This window comes from Colossoma macropomum, unplaced genomic scaffold (genome assembly GCF_904425465.1).
Source record: "Colossoma macropomum unplaced genomic scaffold, Colossoma_macropomum, whole genome shotgun sequence".
NCBI lineage: Eukaryota > Metazoa > Chordata > Actinopteri > Characiformes > Serrasalmidae > Colossoma > Colossoma macropomum.
Window position 1 is genome coordinate 39,433,969 of NW_023494799.1, and position 22,471 is coordinate 39,456,439.

General features: G+C 41.3%; 1 protein-coding gene across 1 annotated transcript in view; it reads right to left on the bottom strand.

The window, feature by feature from the left end:
* The window catches only part of pde3b (phosphodiesterase 3B), a 97,702-nt gene that overhangs the window by 18,649 nt on the left and 56,582 nt on the right, over window positions 1–22,471 (bottom strand). The window contains exon 2 of the mRNA XM_036586538.1: window positions 3,097–3,147. Coding sequence (XP_036442431.1) covers window positions 3,097–3,147 — 51 coding nt within the window. The remainder of the gene's footprint in view (window positions 1–3,096; window positions 3,148–22,471) is intronic.

The window sequence follows — 22,471 nt, forward strand, 5'->3', positions numbered from 1 at the left end:
CATCATTATTATTTATTAATGTGTTTTATAACACCTGTCTAAACTGTATCTAGTCTCCAAAAAGTCAGAGAATACATTGAAAAACTGGATGTTTTTTTCTGCATTTAAACCTGGAAATGAATAAAAGATCAATTTAGAATTTGCAATAAAAAATAAAATAAAAATAAACAGTTATGAAAAGTAAATATTCAAGATTTTTTAAAATCTTATCCCCTTTATATTGATGTTCATGCACAGACAACTCACAGGTGGATCTGAGCTACCTAGAGGCTTTTGCACAGACTCGTCATTAAAGCAAAACAGGGACATACCAAACACTAAGAAATTCTAAAATCCATGTAAATCTTTTAAAGACTGTATATTTCACTTAAATTGTTAGGCTGATAATATAATCTGTGTTGAAAGGTTTTGTATGAAATGATAAAGGAATGCAGAACAGAAGCATTTTCACGAGTGGTCTCATGTTTTTTTACTGTATGTATAAAAAAGCAAAAATAATAAAACTTTCATTCCATATTTCGCTCATTCCACCTTCATCCATTATAACTGCTCCTTCGCTGGAAACGTCTGTTTTAAAGTTGTTTTGTTTTTGGTCATCAGGACAGACTAGGGGTCCTCTAATGTCCCCTAGTGGTGGTTTGCAGCTATGGCAGCCATTTCAGAAACAGGTCACAGGTTGGCTCATCCGCTCCGGAGAGACTTTTAAGACTAAGTAAACTGCTGTTGTTGCAGGGAATGAGTATTTCTGAAAGCAGACCACTCTCCCCACAAAGAAAAAAAACAAGAGACATTTTTTTTCTGAAATCCACTCAGAGAAACATAAGTTTAATGATATTACAGCAGAAGTGCAGATGCCTATAATCCCAGTTTGATCTAATCCATCTTCCAGCCCGTGCGTACATGCTGAGATCATTTTATTGATTGTATTAGATTCAGACGTGTGGCTTTTTGTAGCGAGTCGTGATGTAAGTAATAAAGTAGAGTGCTGGTATGGCTGCCACCTGTGTGTGTGTGTGTGTGTGTGTGTGTGCTTGCGCAGTGAAAAGCGCACAGTGAGCACTTCCTCTGCGCTCTGACGTCAGTTGGCAGGCCTTATGTAAGCGAAGCTGAGGGTAATCCACTCGGCCTTGTTGCAGTTATCAGCACAGGCCAGATGGAAGGGGCTAACGGGCCTCTGCATGCTAACAGGCTAGCTGCTAGCCTGCTCCTGTGCTGCGCAGATGAGGCCCTGCCGCTGATGCCATCAAAGGGCTTCAGGGTTTGGGGCAGGACTGTGTTTGAGCCCACAGCACACAGTGCAACAGAGCAGCCTGTCCTACCTGCATGCACCACTTACTGTAGAACACTGTGAATACCCTCAAGAACACACACAGACACAGACACACACACACACACACACACACACACACAGACACACACACAGACACAGACACACACACACACACACACACACACACACACAGACACACACACACACACACACACACACACACACACACACACAGACACACACAGACACACACACACACACAGACACACACACACACACAGACACACACACACACACACACACACACAGACACACAGACACACAGACACACACACACACACACACACACACACACACACACACCCACACAGACACACACAGACACACACACAGACACACACAGACACACACACACACACACACACACACACACACACACACACCCACACACAGACACACACACACAGACACACACACACACACAGACAGGTGCAAAAACACAACAGCACAAACATCCAGCACTTTTCCATTGTGGATATGTGGATATATATATATATAAGTTTGTAAGTTATGGCACATTTTACTCTTCAAGTGTTTTATTCATTCGTTATTATTATTATTATTATTATTTGCTCTCTGCAGAGAATGTTACCTTCTTCTTACACAGAAAATGAACAAAACATTTGACATACCAAAATACACATTTTTCTAAAATATCAAAATCAGTCCATGTAAAATATTTGTACAAAATATCTTATTTTTAATACACATACAAGAATGTTTATATACATACAAGAAATATAGAAATAAAATCTCTATATAGTAATTTTTTTAAATGTCTTTCTATTCATATACACATATGTAGACATACACACACAGATATACATTTATATATACATATATTTATATATACATATATGCATACATACACATACAAGCACACAAGATAATCCATCTGCATCCACAATGCTTTTACAAAATATATGCCATTTTAGTATATATATATATATATATATATTTATTTTATATATATTTTCCTGTGCCATTCGATATACTACCTTTGTGTCCTGATGAAGGCCTGAGTAGAGGCCCCAGTGTGTCGGCACATTTTTATACATATTGCCATGTGTCAGTAAATACCGATGTCATTTTTTATTTATTTATTTTTATTTTATTTTTTTTAAGATGGTGTGCACAGGAATTTCTTTGTTTTAGAATTTATTTTGAACATGCCTGGTGGATGCAGATGGATTATCTTGTACCTCTCCCATCACTGAATAGTTACTTTGAGTTTGCTGCCCTAGGAGAACCCGTCTTTTTCCATTTTTGCTTTTTACACACACAAAATCTGCATCTATAAATGTTTCAGTCACAGTGTCATATTATATATATATATATATATATATATATTGAACATTTTTTGCTTTTCAGCCAAGATTTTGGAAAAATTAGATTTGATGTTGAATTTTCGGTACTCAGTGGTATTTGAGTAATTTGGTTGGCATTGTACAAGTACTGAATTTCGACACCCACTTCTACTTTTAAACACAAAAAAAAAAACATGAAAAGGTCAAAGAAAAAGAAAGACATTTTAAACCCTGTATCACAGTAAAACATTTAGGGAAACGTTACATCATGAGATTATCTAAGCAAATGACCTATTTTAATCTTAAGAGCCTCGTTCAACAATCAGTGAAAATGAAGTAGCCCCTGGTGACGTAAGCGCAACGCGGTCAAACAATGAGTAAAAGTAGCGCTTGAAAGTCAGGGAGAGCAAACACACCTAAAGTACTGAGCAGAAAACCAAACACGGAATAAAAGCTGACCTGATACTGCGGCTTGTACCATTGTTTTAGGTCCCAGTCCCACAGGATCATCTGGAGGAGACAAAAAACAAAAAGGCTATTTAGAACATGGATCATTCAACAGCTGTCGCTCAAAATAAAACATGTGGAGAAGCAAGACTGTGTGGAGCTGCAGCCAAGAGCCAAAACATGTTAGAAATGATTACAGCAAATAAAATCCATACATACAAACTTAATTAGTCTGAAATAAACAAAGCAGCTTAAAGTTGAAGCTATTCTTCATCAGCAGGCAAAGTTTACTTTATTTCATAGGCTGAGCAGCCATAGCGAGTTTGGGCCTCTCGCAGAAAGGAAAACAAGAAAAAAAAAAAAAAGAGGCAAACCACTGTAACCACAATGAGACGTCAACAATGGCGCTCTCAGATCTTATCTGGCCAAACTACGTCATTTGAGTGCATTTCCACGTTATCTGTCTCGCAGAAAAGTCACCCAACAGCAGCCAAGTCCCACAACACTATCGCAGAGCTGGGCCACAGATAGGCAGCATTCAGATACATAGGATAGCGAGCTGATCCAAAGCAGCGTTTTACAGTTGTGCAAAATTCTGCTACCTAAAGACTGATAAAAAATGGTAAAATGCCAATAAAAGATAATACAGTATGTAATATATAACATTTATATATAATAAAATTGTTTATAATACAAAATAGAAAATGAGCCATCTTAAAAACAACTAAAAGGACAAGTATTAAATTTGCTCAGGATAAATTAAAGAAATTTAACTGTAAAACCTAAATTTACTTAAAACACCACAGTACCACTTTTCTTTCCCACTATGGGTTTGTTGTATCGGCTGATACTGATAATCATTTTTCCTCCCTTTAAAAATCACTAAGCTCTACAATGAGGTACTTCACTATAAACAGTCCTCTAAAAGCCCCACGCTCAAACAAACAAGACCAGCCTGGAAGAAATGCATAGTCAACATCACAGCTGTACACAAACGTTTAAACACTCCAGTCCAGTTCCTTGATTTTGTTGATTTTCAAAGTGAAAATAAGTTACACATCCTCCACAGAGAAACACTCCATTATGCCACTTTTCTGCTCATTTCTATTTAATATATTGGAAAAAAAATAAATCAACTATAAAACATGCAATAACTTTCACACAGACCACATTTTATCTTCGTTTTTTTTTGCACAATATGTTCAATTAAGCAAATAAACAGGAACTGTGCAGTAGAGGATGTGCACTTATTTTCACTTATAAATAAATAAACAAAACATGCAATTTAAGGCCAACATTTTGCATATGACTGTACATGTAAACCCACAGCTCTTTATTAATTTGAGCTCTTTTACAACAGAACAGGTATCGCAGTGCAAATGTGTACAAAATTAGACCTTTATTCCAAAAAAGGAACCAGCTACTCCACCTACGTTTTGTTATCTTTAGGTGACATGTGGCTGTTATCATGTGACCTATAGTAATATAGCAACAAACACTTCAGTGATATTTCGGGTATTTTCTGCTGCTCTGGGCTGGATGTGGAATTGGTGCCGTCTTGCAATAGTAATATTACACAGACAGTGATAATCGGACACTTTGACTGCTGCCGTGAGCTGTAAGTATGGATGGGTGAGTGGTCGCCATGTTAATCCCTGAGAGCGCAGTCTGTCTGAAAAGATGCACCGAGTTAGGCCACACGGGGGAGCACTGGTGATATACGAGACATCTCTGTGCGTAGAAGCGTGTGCTGGGAGAGGGTGCTCAGTAAGGCAGATCAGACAAAGCGGTAGTCTCCTGCACCTGTGCTGCCTGTCTGATCTGTCAATAGCAGCGGGGCACTCAGGCAGTTCCGTGCCAAACCTGTCCCAACAGCACGTCCTCTGGCTCCTCCTCGGCTTATACAGAGAGCTCTCAAACACCTGCAGATGGAGGGTGGCGAGGGAAGCGCTAGACTCTTTCCAAGAGGGCTTTCTTTCTGGGTACTGTGATCATACACCAACAAATCCAGCCCTGGACCTGTATTATACCTCATTTCTTTTAGTTGCCTAAAAGGAACCTTCAGCAGAGAGGACACATGAACACTGTCCAAACACTTGAGCTTAAAGTGGAATTAAAGCATCCTAATTAGCAAAAGCCACAACAGCATGCCAGTCTAGTGGCTAGCTAGTGTTGTTCTTCATGCGGGGCCAGACACCTCTGGTTGCTCCAAGTTCAGATGTTTCATTGATCAGGCAGAGATGATCCCTGTTTTTCATCAGCATCTGCTTAACGCCACCAGGCATTCACTATGGCAAATAAGCACTGCCATGGCAACCCGACAGAGGCCTGCAAATAATGGTACAAACACCATGGAAACCAGGATGGCGGGAGTGGGCCGGGGGAGAGATGGGTCAGGAGGAGAGGAATTGTTTACGGTAGATGACACAGTGGACACTCACAGCTCTCTCTTTTCTCGGGTCCTCGCTGACCCGCTTCAAAACGTCAGGTCTGACGAGGGGAGCAGCCACTCAGAGTGGACTCGGCCTACGGCTGATACGCGCGCCTGCCTACGTAAACACAGCAGCCACTCAGACGACATTTAGAAGTATAGGGAGGGAGACAGAACGCGGCTCGAGATGAACATACGGTTAGTTTCATCCTGCTTTTTTTACCTTCAGTGCTGAATCTACAAGGAGGGTCTCTTTGAGAAGCTGAACACTGTAATATATAAGCTGGTAAAAAAAGAAAGGAAGCTGGGTGACCAGACTTCATTCATTACATTTACAGTCAAGTACAAGTTATTCTTCTTTTTTTAAGGAGACATTTCAGAGAGATTAGATAATACGATAACGCACATGTATAAAAAAGGGGAAAGCCAAAGAACAGCTGTTTCCAAAACTGTGGGGAGCAGAGGGAAATTTTGGGGCTCCTAACAACCATGCAAGACCTGGCAGACCACCAAAACGGTCGCCATCAGATAAACAGTAATTAAAGCTTAGAGAGCGAAGAGAAAATCCAGCTCCACTTTTTCTTCAGATCTGAAACATCCACTAGTGTTTCTGTCCGTCCTTCCACTCTGAGAAGACAACTCAACGATGAACACTCCCATTAAAACGAGTCTGAGAGGATGTACAGCTTCCAAGAAACTGTTTCTAAAAAAACGGAAATGGACCAAAAATAATTAAATGAATGAAAATAAATAAATAAATAAATAAAGCAACTGTGGGGGTCTCATAACAGACTAACCAACCCAAAGTCCAGATCTCAACATCACTGAATATGTTTGAGATCACTTGGATCATGCAACCAACTTTTAAGACTGAACTTTAGAGATGTGGAAAAGATTCCCGCAGATTTCTTTAAAAAACTAAAACCAAGTCTCCCAAAAAAGATGGAAGCTGTAATAAAGGCAAAGAGTCGACTCACTAAATACTGAAAAAATTATATTTAGTCATTGCGTAATTTTCTGTTAAATATGTTTTCTACTTCTTCTCGATGCTGAAAAGTGAATAGCTTGTACTTAATGGCTATTTTGACTGGAAATTCATTAAGTAAATTAATGGGTGGTCTCTGACTTTTGCACAGCACTGTTTATACAATTTTTTCCTTTTTTTTTAGAAGGAATAAAAAATATTTTATATATTTGTTGAATATTATATAATTGTATAAATTATAATTCAATACTACAACATTCATACCATTCGTTTGTGTTAAGGTCACATTTTATCATGACTACAGTTAATGCAGGTGTAAAGGTAAAGACTGCAGGTACAGGAACAACCACTGTTTTTCAGATTCTGCACACTGAACATTTTAACCCCACTACTGCACATATTCTGAACTCACTTCATTGCTTTTCCTCAAGAATATCTGCTTATGCAATCTCACTGCACTGTGAGTGGACCTCAACACTTTATCACATCCAGAAAGGCTGCATTTTACAAACTCTTAAAATATTAAAATACAGAGCTTACATCTAGTTTGAATCATGGAAAGTGAAAATAAACATCAGCTTCAAAAAAAGAACCACACAACTAGCTTTTCTTCACTTTTCTAAAACTGGGATCGAACAGAATCACTGATTTTAAGTACTTCAGCGCAGTTAGAAGTTTACAGCTATTTGTCAGACGGAGAGCTAAAAAATACAGAATTTTTCCAGTACACTTTCCACCACTGACTAAAGCTCCGTTGTGCGTAAATGGAGGTGACATGCTGAGTGCTCTATGCAAGCCTCCCCACCTCCATTTTCTAGAAGCAGAGATACAGGCTCATGGACAGAGTGGTGGCAATCAGCTCCCATTTGTGTGCCCTTACTCCACCGACAGAATACACGGCGGCACACACCCACCCACATACAGAGTTTCAGATTTCTCCGGTTATAGCAGTACTCGGGCAAAACAGTGGACGTGTCCTGCTTTCCAGGAAAGATAAAAAGCTACGGGTATATTGTGAGAACAACAATAACTCATGAGGGTGTTTATACTTTGGCGTTCACCCGTCGGTGCTGCCTTTTAAAAAGCGAGAACGGGCAAAAACGGACGTTCAAAGAATGCGAAGGACAACAGATCGATTCGTTATTGATACAATCACCTCTGCATTGTCTGAAGACGTTTCCAGCATGAGGCTGACGTCAAATACGCAAACACAACCCAACTGATTCCACCTGCTGCACATCAATATCTTCCAATAAGCCACAACCCTCTGGATCATATTCTTGAGCCTGCGTCTCATCATACCTCTTCTCCTCCGATACATTTATTGCTAATTACTCTGGAGGCTGCTTGCATAAAGGAAGAGTTAGCAGTGATCTGGGGACGGTCACGTCAGACTGATAACAGATTTACTGCAAAAGTGAAACCAGGCAGCGACAAGAGAAACCGAAGAAAGACACTATCGATTAGTGGACTGAGCACCATACAGAGTGAATGAAGAGCATGTGGGTTTGTATGTCATGCATACAAAACAGCCTCAAGTTTGGAATCACTTGTCATATTAATAACTGCTTGAGGTTTGATCAAGTTTCAAGTGAGGCACTCTGGATGTCAATTTTATCATCACTTTATTCTTATTCATTCTGAAATCTTTTTTACAGTTGAAATCTAAATGTTATTTAAAATTTAAAACAATTATTTAAATGATATAAAACAACACTGAGACCTAGAAAAATTAGCAGTCTAGAAACAAAAATAATATATATTTATATATATATATATATATATATATATATAATTTTTTTGTTTCTAGACTGCTAATTTACACAAATAAAATATCTAAAATTATTTATAAAACCTTTTATCTCCAAAATGGTAACTTTACAGAAGAAGGAAAAAAAAAAAACCTACTTTATATTTTATATTTAATGTAAGTCAATGGAACCAGACTTTTTCCCAAGCAATTTTGGGCCGTTTCTTTTGGTCCATTCTTCATGAAATTTATACACAATGAAAAGGGCAACAGGTATTTTCAAATTATGTCAAAAACTGAAAAATGACAAAAATGGAGAAGTTTTCTTCCAACAGCAACTATATATATTTAAAAAAATATACAAAATCTTTAAAAATACCAAAAAAAAGGGTTTAAGGGTTTATATATATATATATATATATATATATATATATATATATATATATATATATATATATATATATATATATATATACACACACACACACACACCCACACATATACACACACACACACTTTTTATTTAAATTATTTTTTGATCAAACTACTGCAAATTGGGTGCATTTTTGCCATGTATATACAGAAAGATACAGTGAGGTTACATTATTTCCACATTTTTATTTATATCTTCCTGAACAAAGACAGATATAGATATCATTACAGCAACAGAAAAGAAAAAGAAATGTTACAAGCTAACTAATTAAAAAAATAATCAGACAAATTCTGGTTTTAAACTGTACATGCCAGCATTTAACAGGGGATCTCAGAAAAAATATTTCACTGATATACACATTTAAAAAAAAAACAAAAAAACAATTCTGTTATTACTGAAATGTTTCTGCATGTTGGTGAACCAGAGGTCAGAATTAGCATTTAAAATTTCTCAAGCCTCTTAATCACTACAGTGTTGGTAAATGCTCTGGAAATCAATAAAGTTGCAGTAATGAGAATTTCACCGATATGCTACACTTTAACCTCTAACAGAGCTGATAAGGCCGTTACTCCAGTGTGCTGACCCGTGGGCAGGAGGCCCCTGCAACAAAGTCAGGAGGAGCCATAAAAAACACACTAGCCGTAGACCGTAGACAGTCAGCGGTCAGAAGCAACATCTATATGGCACAGCCGGGCGAAAAGCACACAGTGAGACCAAATCGTAAGACTCAGAAGCACAACACTGTTTCAAAACCGATGCACCTCTGTTTGTTAGCTTTCGCGCCTTTGCATCTCGACTGTTGAGCTGGTTTACGCAGCATAAAACCGCGTCCAAAATATCATCGCTGGAATCTAGTCTACATCTGTAGTGGATTCTGGGTGTGTGCAATACTAACATAACGTATGACAGAAAGGGGAGAGCAAGTGAGCGAGCGAGAGAGAGCGAGAGAGAGAGAAAAACATTGGGGCTAAGAAGCAGAGATGAGTGTGCAGCGAGTGCTGTTGTCCCCGTCTGCGTTTCTGTGGGTGTCAGTCTGCTGACGTCAGTGCAGCCTAACACTCCTCACAGCACACTGCCTTTCTGCAGCTGCCGCGAGTGTGGGAAAGTCCTGGCTCTTGCAGTCAGCCAGTTTGCCTTCCAAACACAAGGTCAACCGCCCGCTCTGAAGTCTCCGCTGACCCCAAAGAATATCAAATTACTACATGGAGAAATTAGAACTACAAAACCATGCGTTTTTCCAAAGTTGAAACAAGTAAATGCAATAAAGCAGCAACGGAAATCAAAGGTAATGTTGCCGTAAAAGAGAAAAGTAAATTATTAAATTAAAAATAAATTTAAAATCTTGGGGAACAAAAAATGTCACGGATTTAAAATCAGTGCTTGCAAGTAACTGACCGTGGTCTGTTGACAACAGCCAATTGCCAAAGAACCTACAAGTGCCTGCAAGGCAAACAGTTCGTTTATCCAGAAAAGCCCAAGCCCATAACACCTTACATGCAGCATCTTCAAACAGTGGCCTATGAGCCAAATCTGGCCTGTGAGCTAGTTTTCTCCAGACCCAACCCACTCTTCAAAACAATGTTTCAGTTCTGAAGCAGGGTAACACACTGAACACCGTTTCAGCATCAACAAGGGATGTGCGAGTATCTGTAAAGACACAATGAGCAGATGGTTAACTGTGGGCACCGAAAAAGAAAACCTGCTTTGGCTGAAATAAAAGTAGGGGCTGTGGGTTTATCATAGATAACAGCACTGGTGTTATGAGGCTAGAAAAACAGAAGCACAAAAAAATTACATTTGATAAATTTATACATTTGAAAACTTTTTTTACAGTTCAAAAATAATAATACTCTTTTTTTCCTCAGTGATGTTAGTCAGAGAAAATACATTTTCACTGTTTCCAGACTGAGGCCTAATCAGCTACAGCAGTTAGCCTTGGATATTTATAGGTAGCACTTTTCATGAAACTGTAGGTGGGATATTTTGACAGCTTCAATCACCATGTCAGAAAATGATACTAGCATCAAAATGTATAGGCAGAATATTTTGATCACTAAATCTCCTCATCAGAAAATGTTACCAGCATTAAAAGAATAGTTGGGATATTCTGACAGCCTAATCACCTTATTAGGGGGGAGCAGTCGTATTAAGCTGAGTTTGCACTGAACTAAAACTCAATAAAGGTTTGTTACTAAGTTACTACACTATGCTAATGATAAGGGCTCGGTCGGTATGATCGCAAACTGAATAGGACAAATTGATAGAGTCGGTGTTCTGAGTCACGTCCTTAACAACAAGTCCTTGGAAATGCACTTACGTTAAGATACTCGTGTTTCATAGTCGCAAAGCATAGTATAATATACTTATTTACTCCCAAAGAGAAAGAGTATGTAAGTGGAGTGGAATGGTGTCGCTTCTCGCTCAAAGTGTTCTGTAATTACTCCGCTATAACTCTGTTATAACTCCGTTCCGGGGACTAATAGTGTGCAATATCTTTAGAACTTGGTTGCAATCGGTGGGAATTTTCAGTTCAGGTCTGCTCGACAGTTTTGCAGCGCAAACATACAGCATTTCACACATGCTGCCTCTGAGTGGCGTGAGCGGCGCAAAACGTGTTGCTTTTCATTTCAGCACTCATGTTAACAGGTAAGAGGCTGCACCAGCAGAGTGGCGCTGAGTCCCATACGCAGAAATGAAGCGATGCGGTATTTACACAGAAAACACAGGCGCTCTAATTTCTAAAAAAGCCGCTCCACACTGTGTAAAATCATGGCGTTCCACTTCCGTCTCCACTTCCACTCCGCATCACTTGCATACACTGCTCCAAAATATGTGCAAAATTGTTGCAAAGAATTTAGTATTTAAAGACTGGCCCCAAAACCAAATACCTGGGCAGCCACGCACCCCTGCATCAACACTTCTTGAAATGTGTAAACATATTATTTGTAGAGGACATTCTAGCAATATGATGTACACAGATCAGGGATAACATTATGACCACCTCCTTGTTTCTACACTCATTGTCCATTTTATCAGCTCCACTTACTATATAGGTGCACTTTGTAGTTCTACAGTTACAGACTGTAGTCCATCTGTTTCTCTGATACTTTGTTAGCCCCCTTTTATCCTGTTCTTCAGTGGTCAGGACCCCCATGGACCCTCACAGAGCATTCTCAGCACTGCAGTAACACTGACGTGGTGGTGGTGTGTTAGTGTGCGTTGCGCTGGTATGAGTGGATCAGACACAGCAGTGCTGCTGAAGCTTTTAAAACACTGTGTCCACTCACTGTCCACTCTATTAGACACTCCTACCTTGTCAGTCCACCTTGTAGATGTAAAGTCAGAGACAATAGCTCATCTGCTGCTGCGCAGTTTGTGTTGGTCATCCTGTAGTCCTTCATCAGTGGTCACAGGACGCTGCCCACAGGATGCTGTCGGCTGGATATTTTTGGTTGGTGGACTATTCTCAGTCCAGCAGTGACACTGAGGTGTTTAAAAACTCCAGCAGCACTGCTGTGTCTGATCCACTCACACCAGCACAACACACACTAACACACCACCACCACGTCAGTGTTACTGCAGTGCTGAGAATGCTCTGTGAGGGTCCATGGGGGTCCTGACCACTGAAGAACAGGATAAAAGGGGGCTAACAAAGTATCAGAGAAACAGATGGACTACAGTCTGTAACTGTAGAACTACAAAGTGCACCTATATAGTAAGTGGAGCTGATAAAATGGACAATGAGCGCAGAAACAAGGAGGTGGTCATAATGTTATGTCTGATCGGTGTATACAGAAAAGAGTAATATTTTTAATGAGACACTGGTACAGGGTGCGTCCAAGACCCTCACTGACAGCTATATAACTGACCGGAGTGTTTGCCATCCAAGATCAAAACAATGACAGGGGCTGGGTTGTAAGGTTTGATCTCACAGGACTGTGGAACATTCCTGCACCGGGGGGGCGGGGTTAGCCAGCAATGTGCGGCCTTTTCACACCAACCTCTCCTCTCAGTCCAGTCCAGTCCAGTCTAGTCCAGTCCAGGTGTTGCTCAGAGCTTGACTGCAAAACAGTTAGTGTGCACTTATGGTCATTCAATATTCCTTCAAGTGCCCCTCCTAATCATAAGGGGAATCTTTTACCAAATTACAGAAGTAGGACTTCCAAAGGCTCACAGTGGAGAGAGCAAGATTGCCTCCTCACACCAGATGACTTATGCGCTCGGTCACCACCAAACAGACACTGCAAATGGGTTGATGCATCACTTGCTGCCCTATCAATTATTAACACCAGCCATGATGAGGTAATGGACTGTGCTCCACGGGGAGAGTTTGAAAGCGTTTCTGCGATGACATCACATACAGGATAGCTTTTTGCTTTGGCCAGAAAGCACAGCCCTCCACACAATGGCACACTGTAGGCTCTAAAAACAAAAGTCCCAAATAGAATCTTAACGTCGCCGCGACAAATTCAATCAAGGTGGAGCTTCAAGTCTCGTCTTCCTCATGAAGACTGGTTGTGAACTTTGTGGAGCCGCTGCCGGCAGCTCTGTATTGTCTTTGTCTCGGACTGGCCTGACCAGCGTCTGCTTTATCCATTGCCGTTTATTTGAGAGGGCAGTGGGGGGGTGGGAAGGGTTATCGAACGGTCACCGGTACTGTCTGCGACTTTCCGAGTTTGGAGGGGGGTGGAAATCCTGGTCTGGTTCAGGACTCTGCCGGGGTGTTTTGATATGACAGCAGGGCTGGGCAGAGCTAGGGAATAGATGCAGAACTGAACTGCCAGTAAAGAGTTTGAAATAAAGGTCACATGACTAGCGGCTTTCTGAAAAACAGATGGAAAAGAGTGAGCTGATCCTTCGCCTCAGCCGAAGAGGAGGAGCCCAGGAACCATCCCTACTAACTGACTACTCAAACCATTAGGAGTTGTTTGGTTTACGCTCACTTTGCAGTAACAGCACCACAATCATTCAGTGTTTCATCCGTATATGAAGCGATTTTTTCTGTCATGGTGCAACAATATAAAAGAAGCCATATTGCCTGAAAATATGTAATCTGTCAAAATGAGCATGTACCACATCGCTGTGGTCGGAACAAAACCTCGTATCTCCAAAATGGTAACTTTACAGGAGAAGGAAAAAACCTTCTTTACTTTTAATGTAAGTCAATGGAACCAGACTTTTTTCCAAGTTATGTTGGGTCGTTTCTTTTAGTTCATTCATCATGAAATTTACATACAATATAAAGGGTAACAGGTCTTTTCAAACTATGTCAAAAACTGAAAAATGTCAAAAATGGAGATATGAGGTTCTTCCGACAGCAGCGATATGAAAATTACAGAACGTTACAGCGTGTATTTGTTTTTACAGGGAAATGGCAACGATTTTGTAAAAATTCAGCATAACTGAATTGTTCAAACATCAACAAACGTATTGATTTTGATGTAAAATAGTGCACTGTAGAGAAATGAGACAGTTTCTTTACAGTGGTGGTGATAGAAACCAGGAATCATGACACGGATCGACCAATATTGTGTTTTCAAAGCTGATACCGATTATAAGCAAATCAAGGACAGACACAAGAACTGATATTTGGGGGTTGATATTCATTCACCATAAATTTGTTAGAATAAAAATAAAATAGACAGAAATAAAGTGCTTTGAGCTTTAGACAGTATAGTCTACAAAAACAGTAACTTAAAACACTCTATAGTGATCTTTAAACAGATAAATCACTTAAATAGCTCTTATGTATAATAGTTACTGATGTTTGAAAAAAAGCTCAAAAAAGGGGTTCCAAACAAATATATCATTTTGCACAATTTTTACATACAACAAATAGATACTATGAGTCACTGACAGAGTTTAAAGCACATCAGGTGCCTTTTCAGGTTATGGGTGGAAGCTAAAAATCCTAGATACAGGCTAAACAAATATTACGGTGAGCATCTGAGCAAACATGCAGTAAAGACTGTTACTAACGGTAAAAAGTAACAAAACAGTGGGTTTATGAATGTTATATGTTTCATTCCCATTTTGTTGTTTAACCAAAAATGCATGTCATGTGAGTAGGAGTATTAAGATTAAGATAAAGTGACCCTTATTAGTCCCATTTCACCCACATTTTAACCCATCTGTGCACTGAAACACCACTAGTGAACACACACACACACTAGGGGGCAGTGAGCACACATGCCCAGAGCGGTGGGCAGCCCTATCCGCAGCGCCCGGGGAGCAGTTGGGGGTTAGGTGCCTTGCTCAAGGGCACTTCAGTCACGTACTGTCGGCTCAGGGGATCGAACCAGCGACCTTCCGGTCACAGGGCTGGTTCCCACGACTGCCCCCTCTAGTAGTAGCAAGCAGGAGCTGCACATGCTGAGTGTATCAGACAGATTCTGATTGGCTCTTGAAAATGCACTGCATGACTCCATGGGAGCAGCTGGTTTAGCCTAAGCAGAGTGGTGCGATCTTCGTAAGCAGCGAGCTGCAGCTGTCTGCACTTTAAACTGGCGAAAATGAGCAGAAATTGTGTATAACTTTTTTATTAAATGTAAACTGATGAACTACGATTTCACGAAAATTTACCGCTTTCTGCAGGTCTGTTTGCACAGTTTGCCGCCCATTAAAGCTCCAGCACACATATTTTGAACGCATTAAACTACTAAAGAAGCAGTACAGGTCTGCACACCGCATCTGCTCCACACACAGAAACCTCACTCTCACTAAACAATCGTGATATTTCGGGCAGGGCTTCAGCTACACGCACGTTAGTCTGGCTAGAGTGAGTGAATTTACATGGCCAAGTGCTCTGAGCTTTTTCCCAACTGCATTGTTCAATCTTGACCTCTTGTTGGGAGAGCGCTGCTCCCACGTCCCTCACAAACACTGAAAAGCATGTTTGGGTTTACTTGACACATCACAGGACACAGAGACAGACTACAGACGTGCTGGTTGGCCGTCCTCGATGCATCATCACATTTAATCCAGTAACACTGTGGGCGGGACATCAGGTCAGACTAGAGAAGTGCATTTTATTTTGATCAGGGTTTTGTCAGGAATGCGATTCTGATTATCGGTTAGGCTGATAATCAGTTGACCCCTCATCTACACCACAATGATGACCATTTTATTCACTATTCACAAAGACCAGTCAATCTACAGGTGTCTTGGTAAAACAGTGGTAAACACAAAAAATAATGTTTTTTGGGAAATACTTCGGCTTATAATGACCTGCCTGTCCCTCTCCATCATAAACGTGTTTTATAAACAATGACTCAGGCATCAGGTAACATTCATGGCCCTTTCCCATAATAACTTTGTGTGGTTTAACACCTCACACTATTTACTTATCCAGAAATAACTTCAGTAGATCCAGAAAATCAGTAGAATCCCTGTAAATAAACAGCACATCAACTATTTTTTTTTATAATCAACATTGCTGACAAATAAGGACCGTTGTTGACTATCTGCCCTATTTGTTGCCCTCCAACTGCCACTATTCACTCAAATGGCCAGGTAGGGCTGGTCCCGGCAGGCCGAGGCAGGTGGACCTGGAGCTTGGCTGGCCTCTCCATTGCCACGCTTCTGCACACCACCGGCCTGCTAACTGGCCTTTCGCCACCGTTCTGGCATGGCCTGGAGCAGAGGGCCCTCAGGGGTTGGGGTTGGGGTGGGGGTGGGGGGAGCTCCAGAGCATCTGCTCTCGCAGGGCTGAAATGAATACTCTCAAAAGCAACTGAGTGTGTGGGGGAAACCGGAGCTGCTCGCTTACAGCATCCTTGACGTCAGAAGAAACAGAAGCAGACGAGTTGGCGAGAGTGCGAGTTTAAATTTGCATGTGTGTGACGGCCCACTTCTTGTAGTACGGTAGTGTGTCCTTGTACATAAGTGTGCAAGCATAAATGGGACAATAATTATGTATAATCATGCGCAAGATGTGTGGCAGCACATAGGAAACAAAAAAAATGGCATTTTCCAACACATATTAGTACACAGTTCCTATTTGTGGAGTTCAAAAATATTAAAAATATAGAAAAAAACAAAAAACAAAATATGAATGAATAACCTCTGTACAGGGCATTTTATCCTTTATTTTTTCCATAATGTTAAATTACAAAAAAGTGCATTAAACTGTGCAGAAGTGTGTTCTCAGTAGAGGATGTGTTTTCACTTATTTTCACTTATAATATAAATAAAAAAACATGTAATTTAACTGGGGCACCCAAACTTTTGCATACGACTGCATCCTGACCGATATGTAAATAAAATCTGCTGACATTAAAGGAGAAATACTGAAAGGTGAACCCAGTAAAATCAAACAAATCATGGACTGAGTGTCCTGTTACTCCCCTAATAAAATGATATCGGCTGACATCAGTGATAATTTTTACCTCACTAAAATTGATTTTAATATTTTCCACATTAGTCTAGTCTGATTATAAACACACTGACAGACATAAAAATCACAATTTACCGTACTAATGTTCATATGTTGTAATCAGTGCTGTCAAACATGTTAATGTGATCAATAATACCAGTTTTTTTTTCCTAGTTGGACACTTCGAACCATCTACAGCTCCGGCCTGAAGCCCAGCTGCTAATGCACTGCTGCTATGACTCCCTACCAGCAGCCTCTCATTCGAATACTTTTATATGGTATAAAGTTCAATTGATGGCTCTCTTAATAACCCACTTATTTCCAGCTACTGCAATGCCATGAATTCATCACTGAAGGAAGTCAGTTTTGCTTTGACGTAAGCAAAACACTGATACAATATCAGCAATATTAATAATGAGTAACATCAGCACCACAGGATGCCTTGAGCAGACTAGGATGGACATTGCTCACATAAAAATATGGATAAATCAACAATCAGCGCACACAAAAGACAATCTAGCAGAACGAGAGCGAGAGGGCTACAACCGCAGAGGAGACAGGACCATCGTCTGTGTGTAAGATATAAAGAGACAATTTAAATCACAATTTACACTAAAACTTACTGGTTCACTAAGACTTACTCCTAATTGTGTATTATTATTATTATTATTAAATTCTGCACAGCACTGTGCTTGTGTGTTGCAGTCACGTAAAAAGGGCCATCCCCAAGTCTGACCAGCTGCTTCAGCGGCTCTCTAATTTACAGCCTCTGTGAGGCCACCTGCCTGCAGCGCAACCAGATGCTGATGACGCAAGTTGCAGGTCTGGCCAGCTGCGTCCAGCCCAGCCGCGTACTGTCTAGGGCCGTCCAGCCCAGCAGCATGCTGTCCAGCAGCGCCCAGCCCAGCAGCATGCTGTTCAGCAGCACCCAGCCCCTTCACAGCTGTGTCTCCCTGGGGCCCTCCTTCTCTCCCAACCACACCTCCATCTGGGCAGATGTGGAGTCCCTCTGAGTCTCCTAACCCGCCCCCACCCTCCGCAGTCAGTGCTGACCTCAGGCGTGCAGCCTCAGGCCTTCAGGCTTTTCCACAGGGCCGCTCTCTGGCTCGGACACGAGGCCGAATGTGTTCGAGGCGCCCTGGCAGTGAAACCCGAGCCTCTGCAGCAGTAAATCCGAGCCTCATGCTGTCGCACAGAGACGAAGCCCTGCTTTTCAACCCCCTTACTCCTTTTTTTTTCCTGCTCCCTCCTCGTTATTTGATTCTACGAAAACCAGCTGCACAGACACTGAAATAAAATGCTATTAACACTATTCTTGGGCCATACATTACGCACGGTGTCAATGTCAGTGGTGTGAAAATCCTTTATTTAACTTTTTGTTTTTCAAGTTAAATAAGAGTTAAAACTGGAATGTTCCCTTCTGCCCTACTGTTTTACCTCTGACTATTGTTTTTCCCCCCCAGTCAAAGTGAAAAACATTTTTAAAAACTAAAAATGTTTAAAATCGTACACCCACAAAAAAACCCTCCAAATAAAGTATGTGCTACAGTACAAAAGCAACTGTGCAAAAGAAAATAAACACCATTCGGGTGTTGTTTGATTCCCTCATCCCTCCTTAACACATCCCACGTTTCACATTTTGAGAAAAGGGCCACAGAAAAGAGAAGCAGAAGCAGATTAAACTGCCACTTCACAGTCGCAGAGCAGAAAAGCTACTAACTCTGCGCGGAAATCTCTGCTAAACTGTCAGTCTCTCCCCCCGCGCAGGCTTCCAGTCTGGGCTCTTGGCGGCGCGCCAGGCGGCGAGGAGCTTGCATAATGACAAACACGTGTTTGCAGGAACAACAAAAATGCCACAAGCTGAGGAAGGTCAACACTATTACGTCAATGATGAACTTTTTCCCACAATGGCATGTTTCAGGCTCAAATGGCCCATTACCATTCCGTCTTTGTTCAGCGCCCTCAGTCACAAAAAATAGCCGCCGTCGCACGAGTCAACTAGCCAGCACAAAAACGGGACAATGCAGACTAAACGCCCACGAGAGTTTTTAGTCATAAAACTGCTGGTGTGAAATATTCACCACTGTAAGCAAGTCTACTGCCCCCCCCCCAGAAAACACTGGAAGCTTTCGAGCTTCATTTGTTTAACTGTTTTTTTTTCTCCTCTCTTATTACTTTAAAATCCTTGCAGAATATTTTTTTTAAAAATTGAGCCGGAAAGCTCCTGCGCCAAAAGAGGGAACACAGAAGACTCTAGCACGAGTGTGAGACATATCGACTTGCTTTACTAAACAGTCTCCGGCAGCGCTGCGCGAAAAAACGTCTCCAGCCTGCGAGGCTCTGCTGCTCTCTCAGCCCGGCGTATTCTTCCTGTTTATTCGTATAGGCCACAGTCTTTCCTGTCTGCTTTTTAAAGTTTACTTAACCTGCTTCGTTCTAGAAAATCATTTTGAGCCGTGCCGAAGGGCCTCAAGTTCTGACCGCTCCTCCTGCTTAATCCAGACTGGCCCGCAGGTTCAGATTTGTCACTTATCCTGCGTCAAAGAACAGCCGAATTTCAGCTTCTCGTCCGTTTCGTTCATCCGTGAAAGAAAAAGCCGGCGTGTCCCAAGCCGACTGAACTGACCAACAAGATAAAAGTGATTAACGTTATTTAAAGTGAATATCAGAAATAATAATAATGATAATACACACCAAACAATCTGGCCAGTGGACAACGTATCCAATAGCCTTGCTCCACACTGTGCTGGGAGGACCCTGCAGACAGATTTGATCTGATCGAGTTTATTGCAACACACTCACTAAATCAAAGTCCCATAAATAGTTGCAGGCAGGTGGCGTTGGGTGCATGTTTTTATCTGAGCTCAATATCCTCTGTTGACCCGGACTTCTGCTGCGCTGCCGAGCAGAAACGGGCCCACACAAACCGGGCAGAATGTTGGCCATGTGCCCTGCCCACATGGATACCTTGAACAGTTCTGCTCGAATTCTTTAAGCCCTGTTTTCATTTGCCAGTCTGCCGGCTAACAAAAGACATCTACATTATAATACATCTGACCTGTGGCCAGTGATGAAGTTAGGCTTTCACTCTTTAAGCACCACTGACTGCAGGGCATTCTTGTAGTCATATCCCATGTAAAAGCAATATGGCAAGAACAAATCACAATACTAAAACCAAAAACCTTCGGCTGAAAATGACCAAAAATCGCACTTTTTGTTTCCGTCCAAAATGGAAAATGATGACCAAAAGGAACAAAGATGAAACAGGCCTAAAACAAAGTTGAAGACATCACATTTTAATGACAAAGACATGAACAGCTTCATGCTCGCCAGCTTCTTCTACCAGACTTGTCCAAACACCATAATGTAACTAGTGAAGCTGGTGAACACAAAGCTGACTTCAGCTAATTTCCCTGAGATGCATTCAAACAGCTCGAGCCGCAGCAGAGCAACAGTGAAAACGTTGTCTGTGTGGAACCGTTTAACAGTTTCTATGAGGAACTTTCGCCGGGCAATAGATGGTCATTGTTCGTGGTGAGTATCAAGAGGAGGTACAACACTCAACTTTTCCATTACAGGTTCGATTCCACTTGATGCACAGAACTAAGTAAACAGCAAGTGAAGTCCCCACACATACGCAGACGCCATGTGTGGCTTCAGCTTTTGAAATGACAGAGACATTCAAACATGGTGCCAAAGGACAAATTAATTACTTTTAATCTCGATTATTTACGTAATTATTTTAAATGTCTGACAGCACAGATTCGCTTTTAAATCATAAGAAATTCTAACACAGCATCATATCATTTGCTCTGGTCAGAGATGGGCAAAAGCAATAATCTTCATTACTGTAATAAATTATATCATATTACATCACAACATGCAGTGTGTGAAATGTTGAATAAACATCACTGTGTTTGTAGTTTTGACAGTATCTTCTAAAATGTGGTACTACAGGTCTTTGGTCTTTTGTCTGTTCCAGGTTGCCAAAGCTTGGAAAAAAAAACTAAATCTCATGATTTATACTGCGTATCGTAAAATGTCTTTAAATATTGTGACATTTCAGTTTTGCATGCTGCCTACCTCTACATTTAAAATGCACTACAAGGCCCATTTCACCCCTCGCCCTACCACTCAGCCCTGAGCCCTCTGTTTTGCGCATTCACGTCTAGGGTAGGGTGTCCTGATTCTTGTTGAGATAGAGGGGGAGGGTGAAGTGTTGGGGCTACATGACCCTCCAAATGGAGGTTTTTCAGAGACTCCAAACAGAGAGATATGAGAAAAAAAGAAAAACCGGCAAGATGGAGAACAAGAGACCAAAGAAACCCACAAATGTGAGAATTTTCTCCATTAAAAATTACGATAACCACTGTATTATATTACTTTAACGTCGTTTCAGTGTATTTTGGTCATTTTCATCATAATAAGCATAAAAAAAAAATCGCGAATAGCATGCTAATGTCTTTGTAGCTACCTAGCTAACTTTCCTGTTCCACCTTAAATAGTCCAGCAGTTCTGACGCCTGAAGCACCAGAATGCAACTGCTGCTCCATTTAAGGTGGAACGGGAAAATTCGAACAAGAATTTGGAGAATATCTGACTTCAGCTTCATATCACTGAAGAATTAGTGGTGGGTGATAATAAATAATTGCCCCCTCTTTGAAGTCATATGATGCCCTAAATGTAACTAAAGCCCAGCAGTGAGGAGCTGAACTTTACCCTCCTCTGCTGTCACTGCAGACTGGCAGGGTCGCCTACAGAGCAGCGCTGGTAGCTGTTAATGAAGTGATGCTCTTTTTATTTGAGGGTCCCATTTCAGAGGGAAGATTCCAACCACTACCCTGTAACTCAGTTCCAAGGGGTTAGGGTGACTCTCGAAAACAAGGGGTAGGGGTAAAAATAAGAAATGGGACTGGGTCCAAGTCTTTCAGTCCAGTATTTCACAATTTAGCGACCTGAGCAACTGACAATCTTAATACACGCAATTAATTTGTCCACATTCTTATCAGGCCTTTCTGCTCATAAGCACTCACTGAGACACACAGACACACTATCATCTTTGGAAAGCAGAGCTCTGCAATGCTCTCTGTTCGTTGGCCCGGCCAGTTTGTGCAAGCCCAGGGTCAAACATACAAACAGGGCTGGCACTGGTGCCGCAGAGCACACTGCCGAGGGAGAGGAAGACGGAGCACAACAGGAAGGCTCTACCTGATATGGCCATAGCTGCCAGATCGTCCCGGGATGGAGGCCTTGTAAGGGAACATCTGGCTTTATCGAGGGTTGGGGCGGGTTGGGGGGGGGGATCAGTGAGGATAGACTGCACACATAAACAGGGCCGCAGCTCACTTCTTGGGGCCCACAGACCTGCAGCCAACAGCAGTACCACCAGCTGAGCTGCCATCTATCACAGCACC